Below are 26,126 nucleotides of genomic sequence, written 5' to 3' on the forward strand. Positions count from 1 at the left end.
TGTACAATAATTCGATAAAACAGCATACATACAAAACCACTGTTGCGGGCACTGTTGTACGCGATTAATTGAAGTTCTATTCACACTATTGTTGTCAATTAGACTGTATTCGTCGTTCGGTTTACGTACACTGTCCTGAATGATCTCCTGTTTGATTTTTGAAATAGTTTACGGTGTCAGGGACACTGCTTATGAGGTTAAAAGGTACATGACCTGATATTTTAAGCTAAGCTAGGGAGTCAACCACTTCTACTAGGGTGGCTAGGCCGATATGTGTGGGCAACATTAACCAAAAAAAGGAGGGGTGGGGCTATAATGTTATCTCACATTGGAAAATTTACTCTTAACGTTTATAGAGTTTTTTGATTATGTTATTTTAAGCGTAGTTTAGAACTTTGAAATTGTGTAAATGTATTTTCATCGAAAACCATGTATCGGAAAACTATGACCCACTAATTCTCAGTAGTGATAAATATTCGTGCTTACAGACAGATTGAATTCGTAGAATTCTAAATTGTGAGTAAATTTAGCTGAGCAATAAATGGCACGTAACCAATTATTGTGCTTATACTGTGGCTTTAACACAAATACTTGGCGACCGAAAAGATCATTAACAAATTTAACAAACACAATATATTCAATCTGAAAATGTTTCACATCGCGCGGGCGGGGTGGTGAGGGTGGGGTGGTGTTTATATTTGAACATGATTTAGTCTTAGTGTACATCCACCACTTCCGATTCACCAAATAGCATTCCCTGCTGACGTTATTCTTCTTAACTTGTTCAAAGCCCGTGACTTTCTTTCGCTTTAGATTCTACACATAAACAAACCTGTTAGAAGCTGATGCAACTCATGGAATAATGTGAAACTCTTTTCTCTAAATATACATATCAACAATGCAACATGTTATTGTATTAAATGTTAACCCCAATGAAGCTCGAACGACTTCAAAATTTCCCTGACTGCAATATTGATACATTTCGGCGTACGTTATTACAGTAACTGTAGTACAAATAGTATCACTGCAATTGAATACACTTTTGATGTGCCTTTAAGGTCAAATATGGGCATAACTGTTAGGGCTATGGGCAGATTTTACAACGAAGAGTGTTTGAACCACTGACATGTATTGACTAGCAAGCTCACTGTCGTTTTTATCTTGATCATTCCAACTTTTGAACCAAATTGACTTGTAAATGTATCCAACTCTCGACGCATTCCTGCTTAAAAATTAGCTTTCATCAACAAACTGACAACACTACTGCAAAGTTACTTGCATCTCTAGAGAAATTCCGACACAGAGTATGACCGAAAACGATTCAGATTGATATCCGTGTGGACTAGCTATGAGAACGCTACAATATATTTGATAATAGAATAATCGAATTCTAAACTTTAAGTTGAGAGTCTCATCTAAAGTGTAATTATCACAGATGTGTTCGCAGAAGTTTGATATATACTACTTACTTTTTTGAATTCTTTCAATGTTTATAACTACTAACTTGGCTATGAATATCTAAATGAGCTGATAAATTTTAAAGTTAATAATAATCGACTAAATTAATTCACTACATCAATATACTAGATGAAATACATATAACGTGCTTTCATTACATCGAAATGTTCAAAGATTTATTTCAAAACTATGTTGTTGTTGTTGTTGTTGTTGTTGTTGTTGTTGTTGTTGTTGTTGTTTATCTTCAAATTCTGAGGTCAATCTTCTAAAGATAGTAAATGTTTTCTTCAAGTAGTCCTCAGCCTCAAAGTATTAGGAATCAGATGGTGAAAATTTGCATGCAGACCATCTGGAAAAAGAATGTGTACAGTTAATATACAATACTATGGAATACATGACAAACATTCAGTCATCTGAAGTTTACAACAATTTCCTATCTGTGCATATATAATATTTGCAGTGATTATTTTTCAAGTAAATATCCACCACCCCCAGAACCAACCCCCCCAGAACATGAAAAAACACCCTTTAAGTTTAATGTACGAGAATCTCATTGTGATGATGTCAGGAATGGTGACTAGCTTTTGAGGTTAGAGTGGATACGAACGTTTCAAGACATACGGCAATAGTAAATAGAAAAAAAAAAACGTTTATATTTCGATTTTAAATTCTTCATATATTAAGACTTGGCGCATCAGTTTTCAATGACTGTCTGTTTCCAACAACATAGCATAACAGCCCGAAAACTATTTTCCACTTTCCGAAAAGTACACATTTTTAGATTATTTTCATAAGAAAGATTCATAAATGAGTGTACGGTATCAATTTTGACATTTTTCCATGACAATTTTCAAGATTTTGTTTACTGTAGTCAAACCCTTTCATATACTGCAAAGATTCCAGTGAAACAATGAAATCAACACACTGCAATGTATCTTTCAAAATATTTCCATCAAAATGTGTTAAAATTACATCTGAATTAAGATATTTATTAATTTTAGCAAATTTCCCTCATAATCAGTAAAATTGAACCTGTGTTAGTTGCAGGACTTGTCCTGAAGCTGAAAGGGGTGTGTCAGATGCAGGAATTGTCCTGAAGCTGAAAGGGGTGTGTCAGTTGCAGGACTTGTCCTGAAGCTGAAAGGGGTGTGTCAGATGCAGGACTTGTCCTGAAGCTGAAAGGGGTGTGTCAGTTGCAGGAATTGTCCTGCAGCTGAAAGGGGTGTGTCAGATGCAGGAATTGTCCTGAAGCTGAAAGGGGTGTGTCAGTTGCAGGAATTGTCCTGCAGCTGAAAGGGGTGTGTCAGCTGCTGGAATTGTCCTGAAGCTGAAAGGGATGTGTCAGATGCAGGATTTGTCCTGAAGCTGAAAGTGGTGTGTCAGTTGCAGGATTGAATTGCCTAACAGTTTCTGAAATTGTTGCATAGTTGAACTGCTTATAAATGCTCTGCATGACACAAGGATCCAGTCAATAAACCACACTCTAGAATTGGTTCAGGATCGTGGATTTTATAAAGTAACCTATTATTTATTTGTTTTCTCTTTATTTAGTTGAGTGTTGGGGGGGGGGGTGTCATATACAGGTGTTCTTGGCTTATACCATAGACAACACTGGTGCCTTTGTAGTGCTACCAATCCATCTTCATTACCTGAAAAAAGGAAAGAATATATCGAATTAATGTCCTGTTTGACATATACACTGCGAGAAATATTATATCAATGTGTATGTGACAGATATTATTTCAACAAATTAAACATTGTTAAATTTGTTCACGAGAAATTCTTTACACAATACATGTAGTCTTCCAAAGATTTTCACAATTATTTTAGTCGAATGAGTCATTCCTACTCAACAAGGCAATTACTAGCAATGATTTATGTACTCCAAAAGCCACACACAAGTAGGGTCTGTTTCACATAAAGAATGCACCACAAAAATATGGAATAGACTACCATTGAATATCAGGAACATCCACGGCCCCGCCAGTCAGAGTTCAAATGAGAGTTTAAAAAAATATCTATATTCGATTAATACAAATTGGGCATATCTGTATGCTATGTCATAGTGTGTTAATTTGATGATCCAAGATTTAGTATGTCACATTTGACATATGGCAGTTATGCCGAGATAGTATTTATTGTCAATGTCAAATGTACTGTATTTATATCACTAGTTTAGTTGCAAAACAAATATTTTCATTCCCCTTTCCCCTTAGTTATTGATATACATATTCATCTTGACTAGTAAATGTGTTTTGTTATGTTATGTACATGATATATATTTTTGGAATAAATAATTATTAATTAGGAGTCCAGATTTTGACTAATTGAAATTTGAGAAATAAATTCTAAACTATTTCACAAGGCTATCTTAACTTTTGATTAAAAATGATGTGTGGGATTTTTGTCTTTCAACAGTGAATTTGTGTCTTCATATGATAATATAAGATACATGTACTACTACAGTACTTAGTGCAGTTGGGAAAATGATGCTAAAATATATGTACAATGTATCTTGACAGAATGGTAATGACATGTAAATGAATGCATGATGTGCACCTTTTGAATGTAATGAATTTCCTTTGGTGTGAATGGTTTGTTTACCAATTGATCCAAGCCATTGCATGGAACAGAATAGTAATGTATAATATTTCAGGCAGGCAAACACCGCGTCATAAAGCACCCACGTTTAATACAGAAGTATGATATTTATATCTATAAATGAGTAGTACTAATAACGTCAATACGAATGATAAATACAAACACCGTCAGATAGAACTTAGAACGACTGCAATACAAACAATGGAAGGATTGTCATGATGACTTTCTACTTTGCATAAAACAGGTACGATTTCGCTGATAAAGTGATATGACGTTTATCCACAAACTCAATCATACAACAACTTAGTCCTGCTTGCATACGTCTATAAACAGGACAACTAAACTGTTTGGCATGTTACTTACCGTGCATTTCTCATGGACTCCTCGATCCAAACACACGGCCATCGCGTCGTTTTCCAAAACAGAGGTCACGTATATTACGTAATGCTCACCAGTACCAGCTGGGTTGCATGGTCTGGGGTTGCATATCCGAACAAAAGGAGTCTGGGTAATCAGGATTAGTTCATGTTATGCACAGGTCATATACGAGTAACTGAACATGATAACGCTACACACACTGTGACACACACACACATAAAAATGTTTCTTCCGTGCATGTTAAGACGCGTTTCATGCATTTTGATTCGATCTATTTCAAAGTAAGATTCTTCCACGCAAGCAGTTTTAAGTTATATGTCTTTGGGCAATGACTGCAGTCGACGAGCCCTTCACCCTTGATGCTTGTGTACCTTTGAGAAATGGACTTTACCATTAGGTCACGCAGGGGTTATGATATGAAAGTTAGCCTTTGTGTTTATCAGCACGGCCAGGCAGTTTTTGGTTCATGTTCTGACAATCGTGAAAGTTATGCGTCTTCAATGGAGTGATCATGTTTTATGAAACACACTGTGGTGGTATACCAGTATTCTCAAAAGCCTTGTGGAGAGAGTGAGAGCGATTTATAACGATGGAAAGAGTTTAACGGAGGCCGGCAAACAGTCGTTAGCATATCAACAATGACTGAACACTCAAAACAATCGTCGCTGATAAACGGCGAAGTGCAGTGCAAGGTAAGCCACCTCATTTATGGTTACATGTGTGTTTTAGTTCCAGAAAATGTCGTTTGTACAATTGGAATCAATCAAAATTAACAATATCACCATTGCCATTGTACCATCTCAGATGTAAGCTATTGTTTAGGCTGCTTTCACAAAAACCTGTTGTGTGTTGGGGGGGGGGGGGGGGGTCAGGAGATTTTTTGTAAAACCCTAATTTTTTTTCAATTACCCCCCTGCCATATTCCAAAATTTTTCAAGTACCCCCCCCCTGCCAAAGCCCCAAATATTTCAAGTACCCCCCCCCCCCCACCCGAATAATTTTTTTTTTGGAATACTCTTCCTGTGCGTTAAAATTCCATACCAAGTACAAAACTGTACATAATACACTTAATACCAACTTTGTCCATTATATATATAATCAATTTGTATATTGTGTTTATATATATACACAAACAAAATGTTATGTTAACCAGTGCATTGCCATTCCAAAAAACAACATATACTTGCAGGGTTCTGCCGACGCTGGTCGGCACCGGTCGCTAGCGTCCGGGACTCAGTCTTGCCGACCACCACTCAAAGGTTGCCGACCACCACCTTCAAGTGTCACAATTGGTTTAACATCGACCCCCACGCTCACTTTAATAATTACACATTCATTTTCTGCCCACATGGGCGTATTGATTTAAAAGATAATGAAGTATGAAAATGTCTTTGAGAAAAGAACCATGTAGACGACCATTAGTTACAATAATGACAAATACTCGACTATTTATAAAGACGAAGTGTGAACTGACAACAGCTGACGCTATATACATTGATATCTGCATGTGTACAGTATGTGTGTGAATTACAGGGCAAACACGATGCTGCAGACTTTCGACTAGCATTCTTCAGCGTCGTCAAAAAAGTATAACAGCCTCATATACCTTTTATAAAGTGTTGACGTTGTGTCCGATCATTAGTTTTCTGTTCAATTTTACTCTGAAAACACTTTTAGTTCGTAGTTTGCCATCGTACATAGCACGACGATGAAAACACGTAATTTCCAAAATGGCGGGTTCTGACGTCACAAACTATCGCGAGGTCTCATGTATCATGAGATTTCGTCTAAACGCGATGCGTTTGTGTGGATATACGCAACTTTTAGAGTTTTGAAACTGCAGTCGTCTTTGGATATTTAGTTTGATTGAAACAACTTTAGCTTTTCAGAAAACTAATCAAAAACTGATTGAAAAAAAATCGATGTGCAAAGACTGAGATTAGAGTTATAAATCTGTAGAGAAAGAAAAGTTGGTTTTAACTTTTTCATTGGCAACTTTGATCATACACCATATACTTTGAGTGTACCATTAATTTATTCATGAATATTAATTATGTAAATTTGCATGAATATTAATTAGCGACCGGCACTACTCTCAAGCTTGGCAGAACCCTGTACTTGTAAATGAATTACACTTTGAATAACTCTTGTAAAATGATCAGCAGACCAGCTGAGTCTTTGTTTTCTGTTCAATATTGTATTAGTACATTATACTAGTAGTGTTACAGTTGAATGTCATTTTAGTTGTATTTGCAAATATTGTGATGCACGTTATCTAAATAGAGTTTTATACTGTATTGTTCCAGTTCAGTTTCCTAAATGTGTGCTAAAAGAAATCATTCTTGTTTGATGTAAATTAGTTCAATATAATGTCAAAAGAAAATAAATGTATGACTCAAAAATGCCAGCCACATTTCATCTAACAGAATAGGAATCAAGTGATATATATTACCGGTAGTGGTAATGATAATTAAGATGGCCCTATTATCATAGTAATTGTATACTTAATGAACCTGGTAATACATTTACCTTGTAAGAGCCTGATTATTGGACTGGTTTTGACGTTAAATTACAAAGGTGAATGCAGGATTTTAAACAAAGTCTCAGAATGCGTTTATTTAAATTTTTGATTTCCAAGTGGTAGCTCTCCTTCCAGATCTTGTGTATATAAACATGTCATTGTCATCATCATCATCATCAGACCCAATTTCTCCTTCAACTTCATCAGAGTTGGAACTAGCTGTATCATCATTCTCACTGTCACTGTCATCAGATGACAAATCACTCTCACTTTCTTTAGATTGATAATAGTGGCATCTTACAGCCTCAACATTGTCTACTAAGTATTTTGTGCATTCCTGCCACAGCAGGAATTTCATAGTTGGAAAGGTACTTATCAAGTTCTTTCACTTTCAATTTGGAAATGTCACCGTTTCTGACAAGCGCATCCCAGTCATATTCATCAAATTTTTTTTCAGCATGTTGCTCCCTTTCTTTCATTCTTTTTCTTTCCCTCATAGAGGCAAGTGTTCTCTGTTGTTCTAAATGAAGGATTGCTCCCTTCAATATATCTTGCTTGACACACAGTTTCTTGCTCAATTCTTCAAGTTTCTCAACATTTTTACTTGACACTAACCCTTTACTATACAGGTTCACTACCTCATTCCTGCCATATATCTTCAGGGTAACTTTATGTTGAGAGTTATGTCAAAGTTTATTTATTTATCTTTATATTTACAAGTAATAGTGTATTCATGCAAAGTTGAAAAGTATGTGCAAAAAAGTTATTTTACTTTTTCTCTGTTAACTCAGCTTGTGAGATATTGTCTTCTGTTTCACATGTAGCAGACGTTGCCAATATGCTAATTTAGGAAATATTTAGAATGTGTTATTAAAAGTTTATGTTGAAAATTATAGTCATATCTATAGGATGAAAAAATACCTTGCACAGAAGTTTTTGATACTTGTCAAGTATGTTTTAGTGCAGGTGCACCTTTTACATTTTGATGGCAGGCTGAGATGAACCTTTTCCAACTCTTTTTTTTTTTTTAACTTCCAAGAGCTGCAAATGTAAAATGTTGTCTGTCATATTTGTCTGTCATTTAATACTAGTAAGAATTTACATGAAAAAGTTACATATCATTGTAATAACCACAAATCAAAACATAGTCATGTCACAAAGAATATTTTCAGTACAGCATAAAGGTAATTTCACACATTAAATGAACCAAATTTCAGTAGATAGCAGTGTACATGAAAGACACTGGTATTTTCAGACAAAAAACAATCTGTACCACTCAATTCGCCCATTTCAATTTATCATTACATTAACAGTTTATTAAAAGAAAATTAAAATGTGACTTTTTGTTTTTTCATTTTACTAACTTGTGAGCAACTTTTGTTTGTAGCTGCTGTTTTTGTTGACTTGTTGTTGTTGTTGTTGTTGTTGTTGTTGTTGAAAAAGGAAGACCAACATTTTAAAAGCTTATTTTCCCATGTTTGAAAAGTCATGATGTCAATTTATTTTCAGGTACCCCCCCCCCCTACAACCCATAACATTTTTTCAGGTACCCCCCCCCCCCCCACACACACACACTATCAATATATTTTCAAGCCCCCCCCCCTAAAACCTCCCGACCCCCCCCCCCCCCCCCAACAAGTTTTTGTGAAAGCAGCCTTAAAGAAGAGGTTTTTTGTTAATTATAAATGCATGTTATGTAAATTGATTCAATGTGTTATGTGTTCCTATTGTATTGTGATATACATGTACATTGTATGAATACAAATGTTTGAGATACAAAATATAATGTTATTCTGTACTTATAAACATATAGTATAGAGATATGAAGGGTTGCACTAAAATTTTGTTTACTAGATGTTTAATATAAAATATCAATTTTTTTATCATTTTTATCAAACAAAATCTTCTTGAAAATATTCACCAGGTTGGTAAAACATAGTAGTATAATGGTTCTTATTGCATGACCAAAATGACATTCTGATAAATAAAATCTATTTAACTAAATTTCTCCCAATAATCTAGTTGCTGAAGTTACTTTGATGACAACAATTTCAAAAACAACTGATAAGGTTCTGTGGTATACATGTAGGTCATATGTCTGTATGTATGTATGTATGTATGTATGTGTGTGTGTGTGTGTGTGTGTGTGTGTGTGTGTGAATGACTTAAACTCAAAAAACTGCCAGACCAATGTCCTTGGTATTTGGTGGGGACATTACTTTAGGTTTGGTATCTAGTTGGGAAAGTGTCCAAAGCAAAATAATAGCATCACTGGTGTGTGATTTGGCAAAAATTGTCATTTTTGGTCAAAAGACTTGAAATAAAAATACTAGGTAGTTTTATTCAAAAACTACTCTGAGGATTTGGCTGAAATTTAATGCGGATGCATTTAGGAGTGTAGAGATGAAGAAATGTTATACATTAATCAATAGACCCTCCACCATGGATAATCCCACCAGCAATATGAAAATTAAGTATAAAAACTTAAAAGGTGAATTTGGTCAAAAAAAATTTATCTCCAAAAGTATGTGGTTAATAATAAGACTGACGTTTGGTGAGAGGTTTCTTGAAGTGTTATTCTGTAAATTTCATTCAAAATATTTTGACACAATTGGCCCTAGCAACCATGACTAAGTCCAACAACCAAATGCTAGTGTGTTTTTGCCATAATAACATCTGGTAGGCAATAGAGTACATGTTCAAAAATGAGTGCAATATCCCAAACAACAATGTGCATGCCCATAGGTCCATGTACAACCAAATGTGAGTGTATTTCGTTAAAATTCACCTTTTTATACCTAATTTTCATATTTCAGACGGTTACAGTAATGTTGGCAAGCATGTTTTACACAACACAACACATGGCATTGTTGATGTATGCACCTCTAGGATAGCTATCACTTAGTTTTGAGTTGTTGGTTTCACCTTGTAAATGTGCATGTCATTCATAAAAATTAACTGAAAACAATCCATTTCCCTTTATTTCTCTAAAATTGATATCTTTTTAATTTTCATGAATGGAAAATGATTTATCATCAAAATTTGCCGGAAATACATGTACATACATTTTTAATGTGATGAATTTGAGCTAACAATAACCGAATACGTTCAGTGCAAACGTACCATAACAAACTTGCCTGCCACGTCGGATCTACCTCGTGGTACTATGATTGTGATTCACATCCAAACGTGATCATTAGGACATTAATTTTACGATGGAACCGTACCGGAGTAGTTATTTCTAAAGAACATGTATAAATTTTAGGTTTTTGTTCGTATTCATCAATACAATGTGAAAATTGTCGTGACATCGTACATGTACATTGTATGCAAACGTGTACTGTATTACGTATGCGGGAAGGCTTGGAAATTACCGGGTTGTCATTGATTTACCTACATGTAGCCATAGAAACTACAAACATACCGTCTTCTACTTTAAGACGGTACTACATTTACTGTTTTTGTTTCGGCTACCATTGTTATAATCAAGGCGATAAATGAGTTCATAAATGATGAAAGATGCAGTGTCGCTGTTCACTTCCTTCATTGACGACATTGAATAGAATCTCATGAAGATGTTCACGTCATGGCAAAGACCCTCATGGAGAACACTGGGGTTGCTATAGAAACAAACACCGATGGTTCCCGAAGAGCAACTCATGTGACACTCGGTAACTTTTGGCATATGTTTGAAACTGACGTTCAAGCTCATCCTCCTGTTAGAACCTCGGAACAATACTCATTGCCAATCTGCTTCTTACTTGTCTGTGGCAATGATAGTCTTGCTGTTAGACATTCAGGCTTTCTTTTGATTTGATAAGCAAACAAAGTTTGCTGTAAGGATGGAATGCCCAAACATCCAGCTAAAGTCATTTTTTGTCTTGGCATTCCATTAAGATGATGTATGGCTGTGGGTTGGGCCATGTATGCATATATATGTTAATATATTCAGTGGATGCCTCTGCTGTAGGTTGAGGGGACTCATTATGACTATATAAGTGAAAACATGTTTTTTTCAACATTAAAAATTCCTACAAACAATTAAATTCCTATTTTACATCCATTCAGCAAACTAGAATATACAGAAGTTTGTTCAAATCACCAATTTCCAAAACTTTAACATAATTGTAATATTAAACATGTAAGTCATTGTTAATATAATGTTGTTATCTTTTTTGTTGTTTCATGGAGCGGTTTGGTATCAGCTATGACAATGGTGTTGTTGGGATCGACAAAGATGAAAGGTGCATCAACTTCTGTAAACTGAGATGCGGATCGTTAGCAGATGCACTATTAACCGATAATGAAGTTGACATCGATGGATTAGACACAGATAATTTTTGACTTGTGCAACTTTGTAGTATTGTAATTTGTTACTTGTATGTACAAAGTCAAACACTAACCCAATACCACAACCTTTAAAATTGTTCTTTATAGGTCTCAAAACTAAATAATAATAATTTGAACCAGGCATAATTTTCTGATTGTCGATTTAATTCCTTCATTGCTTTTGGGGTGTAGTCCTTTTACATTGTGTACTACCTGGTCAGACAAAATCAAAACCAGCCTACTGTAATTGTCTGTATTTGAAATGAGAGTGATCTGTAAATGTTTCACAGTTTTCATTGTGGTCTTGTATGTCCTGATTGCGCGCAGGCATCAATATTGTCCAATCATAAAGAACCGAGCAACCCTGATGTAAAATATCATGAACACATCACAACATTTGATTCATTAATTTCATAGACTATATACTTCAGTTCTAATACCATAGTTTATTAATGAAAGTCTGCTAATTCAAATTTAAGTATAACTTAAGTGTATATTGAATCTAATCATTTTCATTTGTATTGCTCATAATGACATCTGTAACATAAGCGTAGTGTCTTATATGGAAGTTCAAATTAATAAATTTCTCTTCCGCCATCCACAGACACAGAGAAAAGTCAGGTAGTGTGGGATTCGTCATTAATAAGACGTGTAAATTGTAATTTTTAAATTTTTGTTTCCTGATGCTTATTATGAAACATTTTTAGCTCCGCTATCTTTCAATTGTTTGTATTAAAATCTTCTCCAAACTGATGGGCTTTTAAAAAAATTTAAAACCATAAAGTGTTTCCTGAACATGTTTTCTAGCAAAGTAGCATTAGTGCTCAGACCACCATAGAGAACAGACTAGAAACACCATTGTAAATAAAACAACTAAAACTTTAAAGGGAACATCTCTTTGTGTTTGTTTGTTTGTGTGTGTGTGTGTGTGTGTGTGTGGAATGTTAATGCAAGAGTGTGGGTTGACTTGGTTCAAGTCCATGGATGTTTTGAAAAACCTTTTATCGAATGTTGTGTGTTTATTGGTAACTTTTTGTCTATTTGTTCTATTTTTATTTGAGCTTGGTGACCACAATATACTGAGTGGTGTCAGAACATAATTCATGTGATTGTGTAATTGCAGACATGTGCAGTAAAACCCATATAATATATCGCACCCCCACTCAACTAAATAAAAAGAAAACAAATAAATAATAGGTTACTTTATAAAATCCACGATCCTGAACCAATTCTAGAGTCCTTGTGTCATGCAGAGCATTTATAAGCTGTTCAACTATGCAACAATTTCAGAAACTGTTAGGCAATGAAATCCTGTAGTTGACACTTCCTCTCTCAGCTGCAGGACAATTCCTGCATCTGACACACCCCTTTCAGCTTCAGGACAAGTCCTGCAACTGACACACCCCTTTCAGCTGCAGGACAAGTCCTGCATCTGACACACCCCTTTCAGCTTCAGGACAAGTCCTGCAACTGACACACCCCTTTCAGCCTCAGGACAATTCCTGCAGCTGACACACCCCTTTCAGCTTCAGGACAAGTCCTGCATCTGACACACCCCTTTCAGCTTCAGGACAAGTCCTGCAACTGATAGCTGACCGACACACCAGTCTATGAAACATTTTATATTGTCCAGTAGAATTGCAGATTGGTGGAGGGGACAATGACTTTTTTGTTATTTCCTAAAAAAATGCCTGATTTGTGTGACAGGGAAGTGAAATTGAAATTCTAACTTGGGAATTTTAGATTAAAACAACTGACCTGAGAGATTTTGTTTTAAACTGTGATAATCTTACAGCAATTGTATGAATTTTTATAATTTCACTGGCAATATTTCACTCTTTTTATGCCAAGGTTAAAAATCTCTGTTCAGAATTAAAAATATATTAATTTAGGTATGTGTATGATCAAGCTGACATTTTTTCATGTAGTTAAATGAATTGATGATTGCAGTTAAAATATGATGTACTTAACATTTTCAAGGTACAAACACTGAAGGAATATTCAAAAGTTGATCAACTGGATTTTACTTCAACAATTATTAAAAAATATTAGATTTTTTGCATTTTTTGCACTTTTTCCTACTACAATTGTGTGAAATACCAGGTTTTCGGAAATTGGAAAATTGTTTTCGGGCTGTTGCATGAGACGTGACCTCATGTGACCTCAAATTGCGAGAACTATACACTCTACAAGCAGAGCGATGAAAACAAATATTGCATTCACATCCTCGTCACACTTACCTGCCTGCAGCCTTTTGTGTCCAAATACAGTGTTTGTATCGCAGTACATCATTATCGGAAAATAACTCTTACCTGTTCAGTCATTTCTGGATTACTGGTGGCACTAGAAGCTGTAACAGTTTAGGAATTCTGAAAAATAATAACATGTTTCATTTTAGCCTTATTAAAATATCAACACAAAGTTAGGTGGCATATTGACGTTAGCATAATTACGGTCCTATATCAAGTTTTCAAAATAGAAAGAAAAAACCCTCCACATTTAAAGTCAATCAACTACTTCACTGAAATAGAAATCGAATCGTGAAGACCAATGTCTGACATAAAATGATTCTTTTATATACGGAAGTCTAAAAATTGTACCACGTGAATATAACATAGCATACCCCATTTCTTGCTGTCTGCTTCCCAGCATATTTCTTTCTGAACTCTGTAACTTTGATGTCCTCAATCTTCTCGAAGAGTGGCTTTGGCTGTAAATGGATACATATTGATGCATGTTTAATTTTGATTTGGGTTTCTTTTTCCAACGTATTAAGTCATGCATCGTACCTATGCAACAATATGTGGGTAAAGAGACGACAGCGGATTTCGATAATTTTGGGGCTTTACATAATCATCACCGCATTACTGTCATAATAATCTCCGAGGACATGAACGCCAGACAAACACCACAACTACAGTATTGGACTATCTAAATTTTCATTACATTGACAAAAGACTCAATACCTGTCCAATCTTGTGTCCTGGTTGCAGGAAACACACAAACCGTTCCGTGATGATGTTACAGTCACTTGGTGCCAGTAATTGTTGTTGTATATTTGCACTTGTTGATGGCATGTAGGGTTGTACTAGCACTGATAACAGACAAGATAAGTTAACACTCAGACCAATTACAGACCCAGCACGAGCCCTGTTGAAGGAACGGAACACACCATTATTGTTCTTACCATGCAGATAATTATTTTTGGGTAGTGTTTTTGAACCCAACGAGAGATGTGTTCTTGATAACCCAAGTAAACCTTCCAGGCAAATTTTATTGTAGGCATATCTAATGTAAAGTCGCAACGTATCGAGTAAAAGTAATACCAACACCAAAAAATTGACTTGGCACCTCAGAATGTTGTATTTAGTTATGTCTCCCATCATAACGTTTGTATTTCACTTAATATTTAGATGAATCAAATATCAGGTAAGTGTGTGTGTATCCCTTACCTCTCCTGTTCATTCCCTTTGATCAGTTTCCATGGCATGTTGGCCTGTATCAGCTGGTTACCAAGACGAGAGATACGAAGAATATTACGTAGGCCATCACGTATCCTGTAAAAGTGACCAAAGAGAGAAAGTTATTATGAGGTAAAACTGTACAGTCTTGTGAAGGTGTCAGCATTTCTACATTCAGTGTGTATTTGTTAGATTCAGTGAACGAACGGTGAACCGTACGCGTGTCACTCAATGAAGAAAACATATTTCCCCGTTGTCTTCTTGTTAGTTTCATATGTCGTCATTTCACTTTGCTTTGATAAACGAACGAACTGTCATAATTTACGACCTTTGACCACAGGTAGGTTGTTACATTAAAAAAGTAGGCAGAACATAAGCTTTATGTATAAAATAGATATGTATAATGTAGTGTGATCATCATAGAACAACATGACTGAACAATGCATCTTTGTATGCATAGATAACGGAAAGTACACAAAACTGCACAACGAAAGGTAAGAAACAAACAAACAAATAAATAAGAAAACATTCACAGTATACAAACAAAGTCAAAATAAAGTAAAATTATGGCTATTCAGTACAAAACACTCAAATGCAATTAAAACAGACCACATGACAACCAAACACACAGTCAATTGAATCATCTCGAGCTCCAGATATTGTATTGTATTACTTACTTGCATTTTTGCAGATTCTGTACATAAGACTTCAGTTCTCTGTTCACCAGTGCTATTATTGCAGCATCATCTTCTGTTACTTGGATTTGTGGCACGAGTCCGTTGAATGTCCGTTCACAGAAAACCAGTGCTCTGAAAACAGAATATAAAAATACACACGTAACATAGTGCATCTCACACTATAGTAACGGATATATGAAACACAACAATTGTCCAACGTCACTATTCTTTACTTCAAAGTGGTCATATGGATGAGGATTAGGTATCTATAGAACAATTTTATCATGGCTTCCTACTTGAAAAATCAAAGTGAAACAACATTATACAAATCCTTGTTTGTAACTCAATAAATTGCAAAAGATTACTAAATGTGTAAACAGATACTGTTTACACATTTTTTATTTACTAGCATTTTGCAATGTATTGAGTTACAAACACAGACTTGATCAATTGTGTTTCACATTGATTTTTCAAGTAGAAAGCATGGTAAAATTGTTTTATGAATTAAAATCCAAAATAAATACCCAGTCCTCCTCCATATGACCACTTTTAATGCAAGGGGCATCTCCACACAAACAATCACTTACAGTAGACAAACCTACCGATTGATAAAGTTTCCAAGATTATTCAGTAATTCTGTGTTTGTCTTCAATGCAAAGTCGTTCCAGCTGAACACACTATCCTGTGATTCTGGGCGAATGAAACACAGGTAAAACCTCCAAATATCTGCAGGTATCCCAGTATCCTTTGCGTCATTACCGAACACACCAACACCACGACTCTTGGAGAATTTGCCATCTTCATAGTTCAAGTATTCTGAGAGGAAAATAAGAACAGAGTTGAGCTCATAATGCAACATTTGAACATGTATGTATGTATGTATGTATGTATGTATGTGTATTAGGTATGTTTGGCTAGTGTGTTTTACCTCAGACTACAGTTGTCTATTGTTTCGGAGTCTAAGGTTACTCTAATGTCATTTCAAAAGAATACAAAAAAGAAGGAAACAACATTAAATAAATTTACAGTTACTGTACACTGACCTGTGGCAATCAAATGATTGACCAGTGTGTAGTTATCATTGGCTCCAATACAGGTGCTTGGAAAGATCACACTATGGAATGGGACGTTGTCCTTGGCCATGAACTGGTACAATTCAACCTAGATGGATGGATGGATGGATGGATGATTGTGAAAGAAAACGTCAACAAATGTACTTATGGTAAAATCACAACAGTACAATTTCGATTGTTGGCAGTCGCGACTATCAGTGCATATCAAGCTGTGATTTTATAAGCTGATTGAGCACTGAAGAAGCATGGATAAATATATGCATACTCATACCTCATCTGGATTCTTCCACCATTTGTCCCACTGTTCACAATAATTAGCCGTGATTGACAGGTACCCGATAGGTGCATCAAACCATACATAGAACACCTTATCTGTAAAGCCTTCCAGTGGCACAGGTGTACCCCACTTCAAATCCCGCGTGATCCCGCGAGGTTTCAAACCATCACGGATCCAGGATGATGTAATGGTCTTCGAATTATTTGTCCAGTTGTCGTCTGCTGCATTCTTCGCCAGAAATACGTTCAGTTCTGGTTCCAACTGGAATAAAATGGATATGTAAACATACAAGGTTAAAACTTAGGTCAACAAGCCAGTTCAAGATAATTAGTGTGGTTATGCATAAAATGATCTAAAATAACTTTTTTGTACTAATCTGAGGGAAACATGAAAAGAAACACTTAGCAATCAGATTTTACCCGAAATATTTTTAAAAGCGAAATTGAAGAACGACGTGTCGTCCATCTGAGCTCACCTTTGGCAAGTCGAGGAACAAATGCTCCGATGTCTTGACGACGGGTGTTTGACCACATACTTTACAGCGAGGTTTCTGTAAGAAAAATAAAGATCAAGAACGGAGAAAATCTTATATACACCTTCCTAAAATAACCAAGTCATGCTGAAAACTTGGTATTGTGAAATTCACTGTATTACGTGTTTTACAAGAAAATGAACCTGGTTATCTTACAAAGACTGTATATGTCAACAGATGATTTTGTACATTTTACATATAAAATAGCAACGAGGTTCTTGATTGAATAGCCTTTGATTTACACTTTTACCTTTAGTTCAACAGCATTGATAAGTTTACCACATTTATCACACTGGTCACCTCTGGCATCATCATATCCACACATTGGACAAGTTCCCTCCACAAAACGATCAGCTAGGTAACGGTCACAGTTCACACACAGTAGCTGATCAACGGTGTCTTTAATAGTGTAGCCGTCATTATGCAGTCTCCAGAAGATGTCTTGTGCTATGCTGGAAATAACAAACAAACAAACAATGAATGAATGAATGAATAAATAAATAAATAAATATATAAATAAATAAATAAATGAATGAATGAATGAATAAATGAATATATAAATAAATAAATATAAACAAACAAACACAGACACACACACACAAACAATACATACATACATACATACATACATACATACATACATACATACACACACACACAAACAAACAAACAAACAAACAAACAAACAAACAAACACGAAGCAATGGGTAAGCAGGTAGTATTTTGGTCAAATTTACTTTGGGGGGAAAAGGAAGCATAAAGCATATTATCGTGTAATGTAACCCATTGGACTTATTGTAGACTTTGTGAAAATCCCAGAAAAGCGAGAACATGCACCTTTTACAAATTAACATTGATTTTACATGTTATCCTTTTTCTCGTCTCGAGTTCCATAAAAATGACGCCCTTGCCATGGTAAGACATTGAAGGTTTCTTCTATACTTCACAGACCTTCAACATTAACATGAGGGTAGCCATACTCTATTCATATATGGAAGGTAGGGCAAAGGGTGTCTGATTACACATTTGTACTCATTTGTACCCCAGCTAGGACTTACGTGGTCTGTTGCTGTGTTGTTGTACGACCAAAGTAATCAAAACTTATCTCAAACCACTGGTAGATTTCATCATGAAGTTTGAAGTATTTGTCACAGATTTGTTTGGGAGTAAGTCCTTCCTCCAGTGCCTTCGTTTCAGTCGCAGTACCATACTCATCGGTGCCACAGATGTATAAAGTGTTATTGTTCGTTAGGCGGGAGAATCTAGACAGCAAAAATGATCGGTAACATGGTTTATTAAAAAAAACAAAAAACCAAACAAATATAACGACAACCTCTCCCCCCCCAAAAAAAAAAAAAAATCAAAAAAAAAATCACATTGTACATTGTACTGTCAATAGATTCACAATTAATATTCATTTCGGCAACGATTTAAGCCAACGAAACAAATTCTCCAATTTTTCAAAAATAAAACACATTTCATGTTCCAATTCAATGTCAGCAATTTGACGACCTCGGCAATTATGTAAATAGCTCTTCGAAGAATGAAAACTGTCCTAATGTGTATCATTCTACAAGACTTCATCATCCACCACACATTTTCCTACCAAGCAAAATCACAGGTCCTTACCTCGCAAATACATCAGCACTGAGTACACATCCAATGATGTTGCCAAGATGTGGTACATTGTTTACGTAAGGTAATGCACTGGTAATCAGAACATTTCTCTTGTCTTTTGCTGGCAATCTGAAATTTGGTAAATAAACGCGCTAGACAGATGCAATAGTATCAACTATTAAGTGAAACTGTTGCCGTAGAGTAGAAATCATAAGGTGCATGTTTTTAAATGTCAATTTGAGACAAACGACTGTTACTGACTGATACCCTTACCCTAGGCCCTAGTCTTGTCTTTTACCCAAGTTTCGAATCAAGTACTGACTATATGCAGTCAATTTTCAAACGTACTAGTATTCTAAAATTCCAGTAGTTTTCCGAATCAGTTTGTTTGTTTGTTTGTTTGTCTGTCTGTCTGTCTGTCTGTCTGTCTGTCTGTCTGTCTGTCTGTCTGTCTGTCTGTCTGTCTGTCTGTCTGTCTGTCTGGCTGGTTGTCTGTCTGTCTGGCCTGCCTGCCTGTCTGTCTGTCTGTCTGTCTGTCTGTGTCTGTCTGTCTGTCTGTCTGTCTGCCACACACACACACACACACACACACACACACACACGCGCGCGCGCGCGTATACTTTAGTTTAGAATTTGCTTACATTGGATGTTCTGGTCTGTATGGTGTAGGAATAGTACTTCTACCACCAACCCACGCAGCTCTAGCCTCGGAGAGTTCAGCGGATGTAACACTACTACCTTCCAACACCTACAATACAAAGAAATGGCTAGGAACATAAGCCAGGCAACAGTACTAGCAGAGGGGAGAAAGGTCTTTGAGAAAACATGAATTAGGATTACGGTCACATTAGATTGTAATCAATCATTTGTACATGTACAATGTATTTACTTTTGATAAATGTGAATAGTACCATACAACAAAAGAATTAACAACAAACAAACAACACTACAGTTTAAGAATAATGGTCACCCCTGTCACGTCATCTTCCGTTCCGGGATTGGCTGTCGACTCACGTAGAACTGCATCATAGAAGACCTTTACACCTTTGCCGCTCGTTGTCTTGGCAACGGCAGCTTTGAATGCCGTTAGGTTTTCAAGCTCTGTGAACCACTTAAATAAAGCTGAATACAAGGATTGGATTTGAGAATTGCCGGTAATCACTGGATACAATGCTGACCAGATAACAACGTCTGCTACTGATACAGCGTCCTGGAAAACAAAACGAGCCATAGGTCATACAAATTTAATGTAAAACTTCAAGTATTGTGCCGTGCGTGTGTGTGTTATTGAATGGTTAAAGTCGTTCGGCATGATCTGAAGCACACTTGGGTCTCGGTCAACCCAGCTGTATAATTGGGTACCTGGTAGGATAGAGGTTGCAATGTGAATACTTTAATCCCATGTACAAGTCTTATGCAGAACAATTGAATGTGACGATCTTTGATATGAAACCAATCCGCAGGTCAAAGGTTATATAACAATTGTCACTCACCTTCACCAAGTATTTCTTTCCATCCAATTCTTTATTCAAATGGCTCAGTACGGAGGACAAAGAGCTGACGTCTCCCTGTGATGATGTTGCCAGAGCAACCAAATATGGTTGAATACCAGGCTAAATTGCAAAAGGTAATAAAATTATGCATCAACAATTGAAAATGACATTGCCTGTAATTTAGACTCCCCCCCCCCTCCAAGTCAGTTCACAATATACAAATACCAAGAACACGCTAAACAAAGTGGTGAAATATGGACAAAGAGGTTAAATTGGTAATTAAGTCTGTGGCGTGAGGGCTTTAAGACTTATTTGTACCGACCAAATTATGTCACAGTGCTCTTTTATGTGATATATGAAATAACAGTTTCAGTTACCATGCACAAATCAACACACGTGTCAGTGGTTTCAGTTACCAGACACAAATCAACACACGTGTCAGTGGTTTCAGTTACCATACACAAATCAACATACATGTGTCAGTGGTTTCAGTTACCAGACACGAATCAACATACATGTGTCAGTGGTTTCTGTTACCATACACAATTCAACACACATGTGTCAGTGGTTTCAGTTACCATACACAAATCAACACACGTGTCAGTGGTTTCAGTTACCATACACAAATCAACACACGTGTCAGTGGTTTCAGTTACCATACACAAATCAACATACATGTGTCAGTGGTTTCAGTTACCATACACAAATCAACATACATGTGTCGGTGGTTTCAGTTACCATACACAAATCAACACACGTGTCAGTGGTTTCTGTTACCATACACAAATCAACACACATGTGTCGGTGGTTTCTGTTACCATACACAAATCAACATACATGTGTCAGTGGTTTCAGTTACCATACACAAATCAACACACATGTGTCGGTGGTTTCAGTTACCATACACAAATCAACACACGTGTCAGTGGTTACAGTTACCATACACAAATCAACACACATGTGTCGGTGGTTTCAGTTACCATACACAAATCAACACACATGTGTCGGTGGTTTCAGTTACCATACACAAATCAACACACGTGTGTCAGTGGTTTTAGTTACCATACACAAATCAACACACATTTGTCAGTGGTTTCAGTTACCATACACAAATCAACATACATGTGTCAGTGGTTTTAGTTACCATACACAAATCAACACACATTTGTCAGTGGTTTCAGTTACCATACACAAATCAACACACATTTGTCAGTGGTTTTAGTTACCATACACAAATCAACACACATTTGTCAGTGGTTTCAGTTACCATACACAAATCAACACACGTGTCAGTGGTTTTAGTTACCATACACAAATCAACACACACTTGTCAGTGGTTTTAGTTACCATACACAAATCAACACACATTTGTCAGTGGTTTTAGTTACCATACACAAATCAACATACATGTGTCAGTGGTTTCAGTTACCATACACAAATCAACACACGTGTCAGTGGTTTTAGTTACCATACACAAATCAACATACATGTGTCAGTGGTTTCAGTTACCATACACAAATCAACACGTGTCAGTGGTTTCAGTTACCATACACAAATCAACACACATTTGTCAGTGGTTTTAGTTACCATACACAAATCAACATACGTGTGTCGGTGGTTTCAGTTACCATACACAAATCAACACACATGTGTCGGTGGTTTCAGTTACCATACACAAATCAACACACGTGTCTGCTCAGTGGTTTCAGTTACCATACACAAATCAACACGTGTCAGTGGTTTCAGTTACCATACACAAATCAACACACGTGTGTCGGTGGTTTCAGTTACCATACACAAATCAACATACATGTGTCAGTGGTTTTAGTTACCATACACAAATCAACACACGTGTGTCGGTGGTTTCAGTTACCATACACAAATCAACATACATGTGTCGGTGGTTTCAGTTACCATACACAAATCAACACACATTTGTCGGTGGTTTCAGTTACCATACACAAATCAACACGTGTCAGTGGTTTCAGTTACCATACACAAATCAACACACGCGTGTCGGTGGTTTCAGTTACCATACACAAATCAACACACGTGTGTCGGTGGTTTCAGTTACCATACACAAATCAACACACGTGTGTCGGTGGTTTCAGTTACCATACACAAATCAACACACGTGTGTCGGTGGTTTCAGTTACCATACACAAATCAACACACATGTGTCAGTGGTGTCAGTTACCATACACAAATCAACACACGTGTGTCGGTGGTTTCAGTTACCATACACAAATCAACACGTGTCAGTGGTTTCAGTTACCATACACAAATCAACACGTGTCAGTGGTTACAGTTACCATACACAAATCAACACACGTGTGTCGGTGGTTTCAGTTACCATACACAAATCAACACACATGTGTCAGTGGTTTCAGTTACCATACACAAATCAACACGTGTCAGTGGTTTCAGTTACCATACACAAATCAACACACGTGTCTGCTCAGTGGTTTCAGTTACCATACACAAATCAACACACATGTGTCAGTGGTTTTAGTTACCATACACAAATCAACATACATGTGTCAGTGGTTTCAGTTACCATACACAAATCAACACACGTGTCTGCTCAGTGGTTTCAGTTACCATACACAAATCAACACACGGCAACCAGGTATCAGGTGAATGACGTCTTTGTTACGGCTGAAATGGAACACTCGTAATTACAGTTCTTTCATTTTAAACTCACTTCATCTCTATAGCAACAGACGTCTCAGTATGTGGCATCAATTTCATGTCATTTCTCAGAAATAAATGGAATTGTCATGATGAAAATAAATACGGGAATCGAAAGTGAAAGGGATCTGGTTTTTAAAGGAATAGCAATTTTTTTCGAAATGACCACGTTACAGATATCGAACGGTCTTAGATTTTAAATCGCGAAGCCGATGGGGATGAAATGAGAATGCCACAATTTTTTTTTAAATCGTGCCATCACTGCTATGGAATCTAAATCACGATCAATCTGAAAGCCAAAAGGGTTCCACATAGTTGCCTGAATGTATTGTTTAGACAAGTGACATTTATCAGATATCCGATGTATTTATGTAAATTGTCAGTCGTAAGATAAAACGTTACAACAGAAACCAAGATAAAACGTTAAGACAGAAACCAACACATATTAGGGCTGGCTAAAGAGGTAGACATTTTGAAACAGAAGGATTCTCATTTCAGTAATGAATTAATCACAGTATTTGTGCCATCAAAGAGCATAAACAATAACAAAATCTCAACCAAATTTAGGACAGCTTCCTTTTCATTTGTCATTTTTGAGACTCGAAAGTTCACCAATCGTACCTGAAGATGTGACTCCTCCCAGGCCAACCATTCATCAACTTTGACGTCCTCAATGTCTTTTTGACCTTTCTTCAGTATATATCTGAAACAATAAAGGTATCACTTTCGTCAGAAATGAATGTGTGAAAATGTGTCAATCAATTCAAAGTGGGAGGGACCAACTGTGATCATTATAACATAGATCAAGGATCATGAATGCCGAGAGTATAACTGTAATGTGTGAAAATGTGTCAATCAATTCAAAGTGGGAGGGACCAACTGTGATCATTAACATAGGTCAAGGGTCATAACTGTAATGTTGCATCATCTGTAGATTGGGTCATTGAACGTTCATGTTTGTCCATTTGAATGGAATAAAATTGTAAGATTTTATTATTGTGTTTAATTTTTTTAGAGTAACTATTTTATATTAATCTGGTCAAGGAATCATAGATGTAACAATCACAAATCTTCAGTTGACAGGTTGCTATACCTTGCTAGTTATGATGGTTTCTAAGACAATTAACAAGAATGTAAAAAAAAAAGAAATTCTTCCCTAAACTGGTCGCCATTATAATTCGTACATTTCCTTACCTTGTTATTACATTACGGCCATGTATAAACTCATCTTTGTTTACTGACAACACCGGTAGTGTTTTCTCTCGCAAAGATGGGGCGATTTGTTCTATAATGAAAATGAAATGATGAACACTTGTAAAAATGGGTGAATTCATCTCAATTTCTCATTTTTGAAAATAAGCACACAAAGGGAACTTGAAGGAAATTACGCACAGTTGTATCTATAAATATAACGAATGTCCATTGGTAATAAGAGACAGATTGATTGCAGTAGAATACAATGAAATACATTCCAAAGTGGTCAGGGGTGTAACTTTTTAAGTTTTCAGTACATGGATTTATTTGATCTATAAATGATCTATAAATATCGCCCAACAAGTGGTAATTGAGATTAATCATAATGAGGTGGGTTTTTTTTAAGAACTCTGTTCTGAACAGTCTTACCTTACGGCTGATATAGCGAACAAGGTAAAGCTAAGTATAAATGGATGCTAGCTTGGTTTACATTGACAATAGTGAGACCATCGAACGTATATGCAAATATGAAAGTCAATAAATTGTTATATATTACATCATATCGAGAGATGGGTGTGAATTCTACTGAACGTGCAGGTTACAATCTATGATACTGATATTGCATCATGCTACTGTAAACTTGAAGAATATGGGACTAGTTGCTAAGCATAAAATTTATCACAAATATACAGTAAATATTGATAAAAAGCAATTTTGAAATGTCGCAGTTTACCTGTTTGCTGTACTTCTTCTATTTCAACAGAAACGCCAACATATTCAGCTGCAATATAAACATGGAGCGCCTGGCCCGGAGACTTACAGTATAGTTTCATTATTGGAGGTGGCTGAGCCAGACAGATTTCGTTATAAACTGAAAGCTTCGCGTTATTGTCTTTATACCATATATGTAGAAGCGCGCCCTCAAAGTCGTTCTTGATTAGTCTTTCTTCCCCTTCCTGAAATGCAAGAGCTTTCAACATTCAACGTTAATATATTCGACAAGCGATTAAGCGATTAATATTAAGATTGACGTATAACACACTCACACAAATCTTACGACTTGTATTTCACTGTGTTCTATATCATACGTGGCCGTAGATGGCGACCTTTATCATTTTCGTCACCTGAAGTATATCTTATATTCAAATAATATACCCATGGCTTCGTCGCTTGTTTATATCAATACATCAACTTGAAAGTTCATTGATGATGATGAACAACAACAACAACAACAACAACAACAACAACAACAACAACACACACACTCACACACGCACGCACGCACGCACGTAGACACGCAAACAGACAGACAGACAGACAGACAGACAGACACACACACACACACACATACACACACACGCGCGCGCGCACACACACACACACACACACACACGGATACGGAGACAAACACACAGACACACAGAGAGACACACAGACACACGTACACGCAAACTTGTCTTTAATCATGGTCTTTAATACACTATTCTATATTTTTCTATGTGGCCGTAGATGGCGATCTTAACCATTTCGTCGAATGCGTACGCCGACAAGGCTTGGGTTCTTGTATATCAATATCTTCAACTTGCATGTTTGAATGAAGAGTTATGCCCAAACACGCCAGCCAGACGAAGTTGATCTTACAAAGTTTGTACAAAAAGTTATACCTTTCCCCAGCTCTATGATATGTGTTCCATCATTGTGACTATCATGTTGAAATCAAAATCGTCATATCATATAAAGGGAGGACACAGATTTGTTTTGTTTTGTCGGTGTTTATTTTGAATATATACATCCATGCCTATTTGAATGAGTAAACAACAACAA

General features: G+C 36.3%; 1 protein-coding gene and 1 long non-coding RNA gene across 3 annotated transcripts; one reads left to right on the plus strand and one right to left on the minus strand.

Annotated features, from left to right (window-relative positions):
* Nucleotides 1-1,672: 1,672 nt before the first annotated feature.
* LOC144450056 (methionine--tRNA ligase, cytoplasmic-like) lies at nucleotides 1,673-25,160 on the minus strand. Of its 2 annotated transcripts, XM_078140625.1 has the most exons (19): nucleotides 25,036-25,160; nucleotides 24,303-24,393; nucleotides 23,730-23,811; nucleotides 20,418-20,537; nucleotides 19,895-20,134; nucleotides 19,566-19,672; nucleotides 18,937-19,053; nucleotides 18,366-18,569; nucleotides 17,558-17,759; nucleotides 17,251-17,325; nucleotides 16,770-17,036; nucleotides 16,469-16,586; nucleotides 16,028-16,241; nucleotides 15,426-15,557; nucleotides 14,740-14,844; nucleotides 14,254-14,437; nucleotides 13,911-13,997; nucleotides 13,600-13,656; nucleotides 1,673-1,807 (listed from the first exon to the last, which is right to left on the minus strand). In XM_078140625.1, the coding sequence occupies exons 1-18, from the start codon at nucleotides 25,133-25,135 to the stop codon at nucleotides 13,648-13,650; spliced, it is 2,454 nt and encodes an 817-aa protein (XP_077996751.1). In that variant the 5' UTR covers nucleotides 25,136-25,160; the 3' UTR covers nucleotides 1,673-1,807; nucleotides 13,600-13,647. The 2 variants fall into 2 exon arrangements, with proteins under 2 accessions (XP_077996751.1, XP_077996759.1); XM_078140633.1 differs by lacking the exons at nucleotides 18,366-18,569; nucleotides 18,937-19,053.
* Nucleotides 4,856-11,745, plus strand: LOC144453806 (uncharacterized). Its single transcript, XR_013482431.1, has 2 exons — nucleotides 4,856-5,129; nucleotides 11,150-11,745. It is a non-coding gene; the product is annotated as an uncharacterized LOC144453806 (long non-coding RNA).
* Nucleotides 25,161-26,126: the final 966 nt, after the last annotated feature.

Source organism: Glandiceps talaboti, chromosome 2 (assembly GCF_964340395.1).
Source record: "Glandiceps talaboti chromosome 2, keGlaTala1.1, whole genome shotgun sequence".
In the NCBI taxonomy this organism is placed as follows: Eukaryota; Metazoa; Hemichordata; class Enteropneusta; family Spengelidae; genus Glandiceps; species Glandiceps talaboti.

Bases quoted from the DNA above. Each gene is read 5' to 3' on its own strand.
- LOC144450056 (XM_078140625.1), bottom strand. From the start codon at position 25,135: ATGAAACTATACTGTAAGTCTCCGGGCCAGGCGCTCCATGTTTATATT. The intron at 16,242-16,468 runs GTCAGTGTACAG...TTTTCCTCTCAG, and splicing joins CAATCATTTGATTGCCACAG to AATACTTGAACTATGAAGAT. The intron at 14,845-15,425 runs GTAAGTAATACA...TCACTTTTACAG, and splicing joins CAGAATCTGCAAAAATGCAA to GATACGTGATGGCCTACGTA.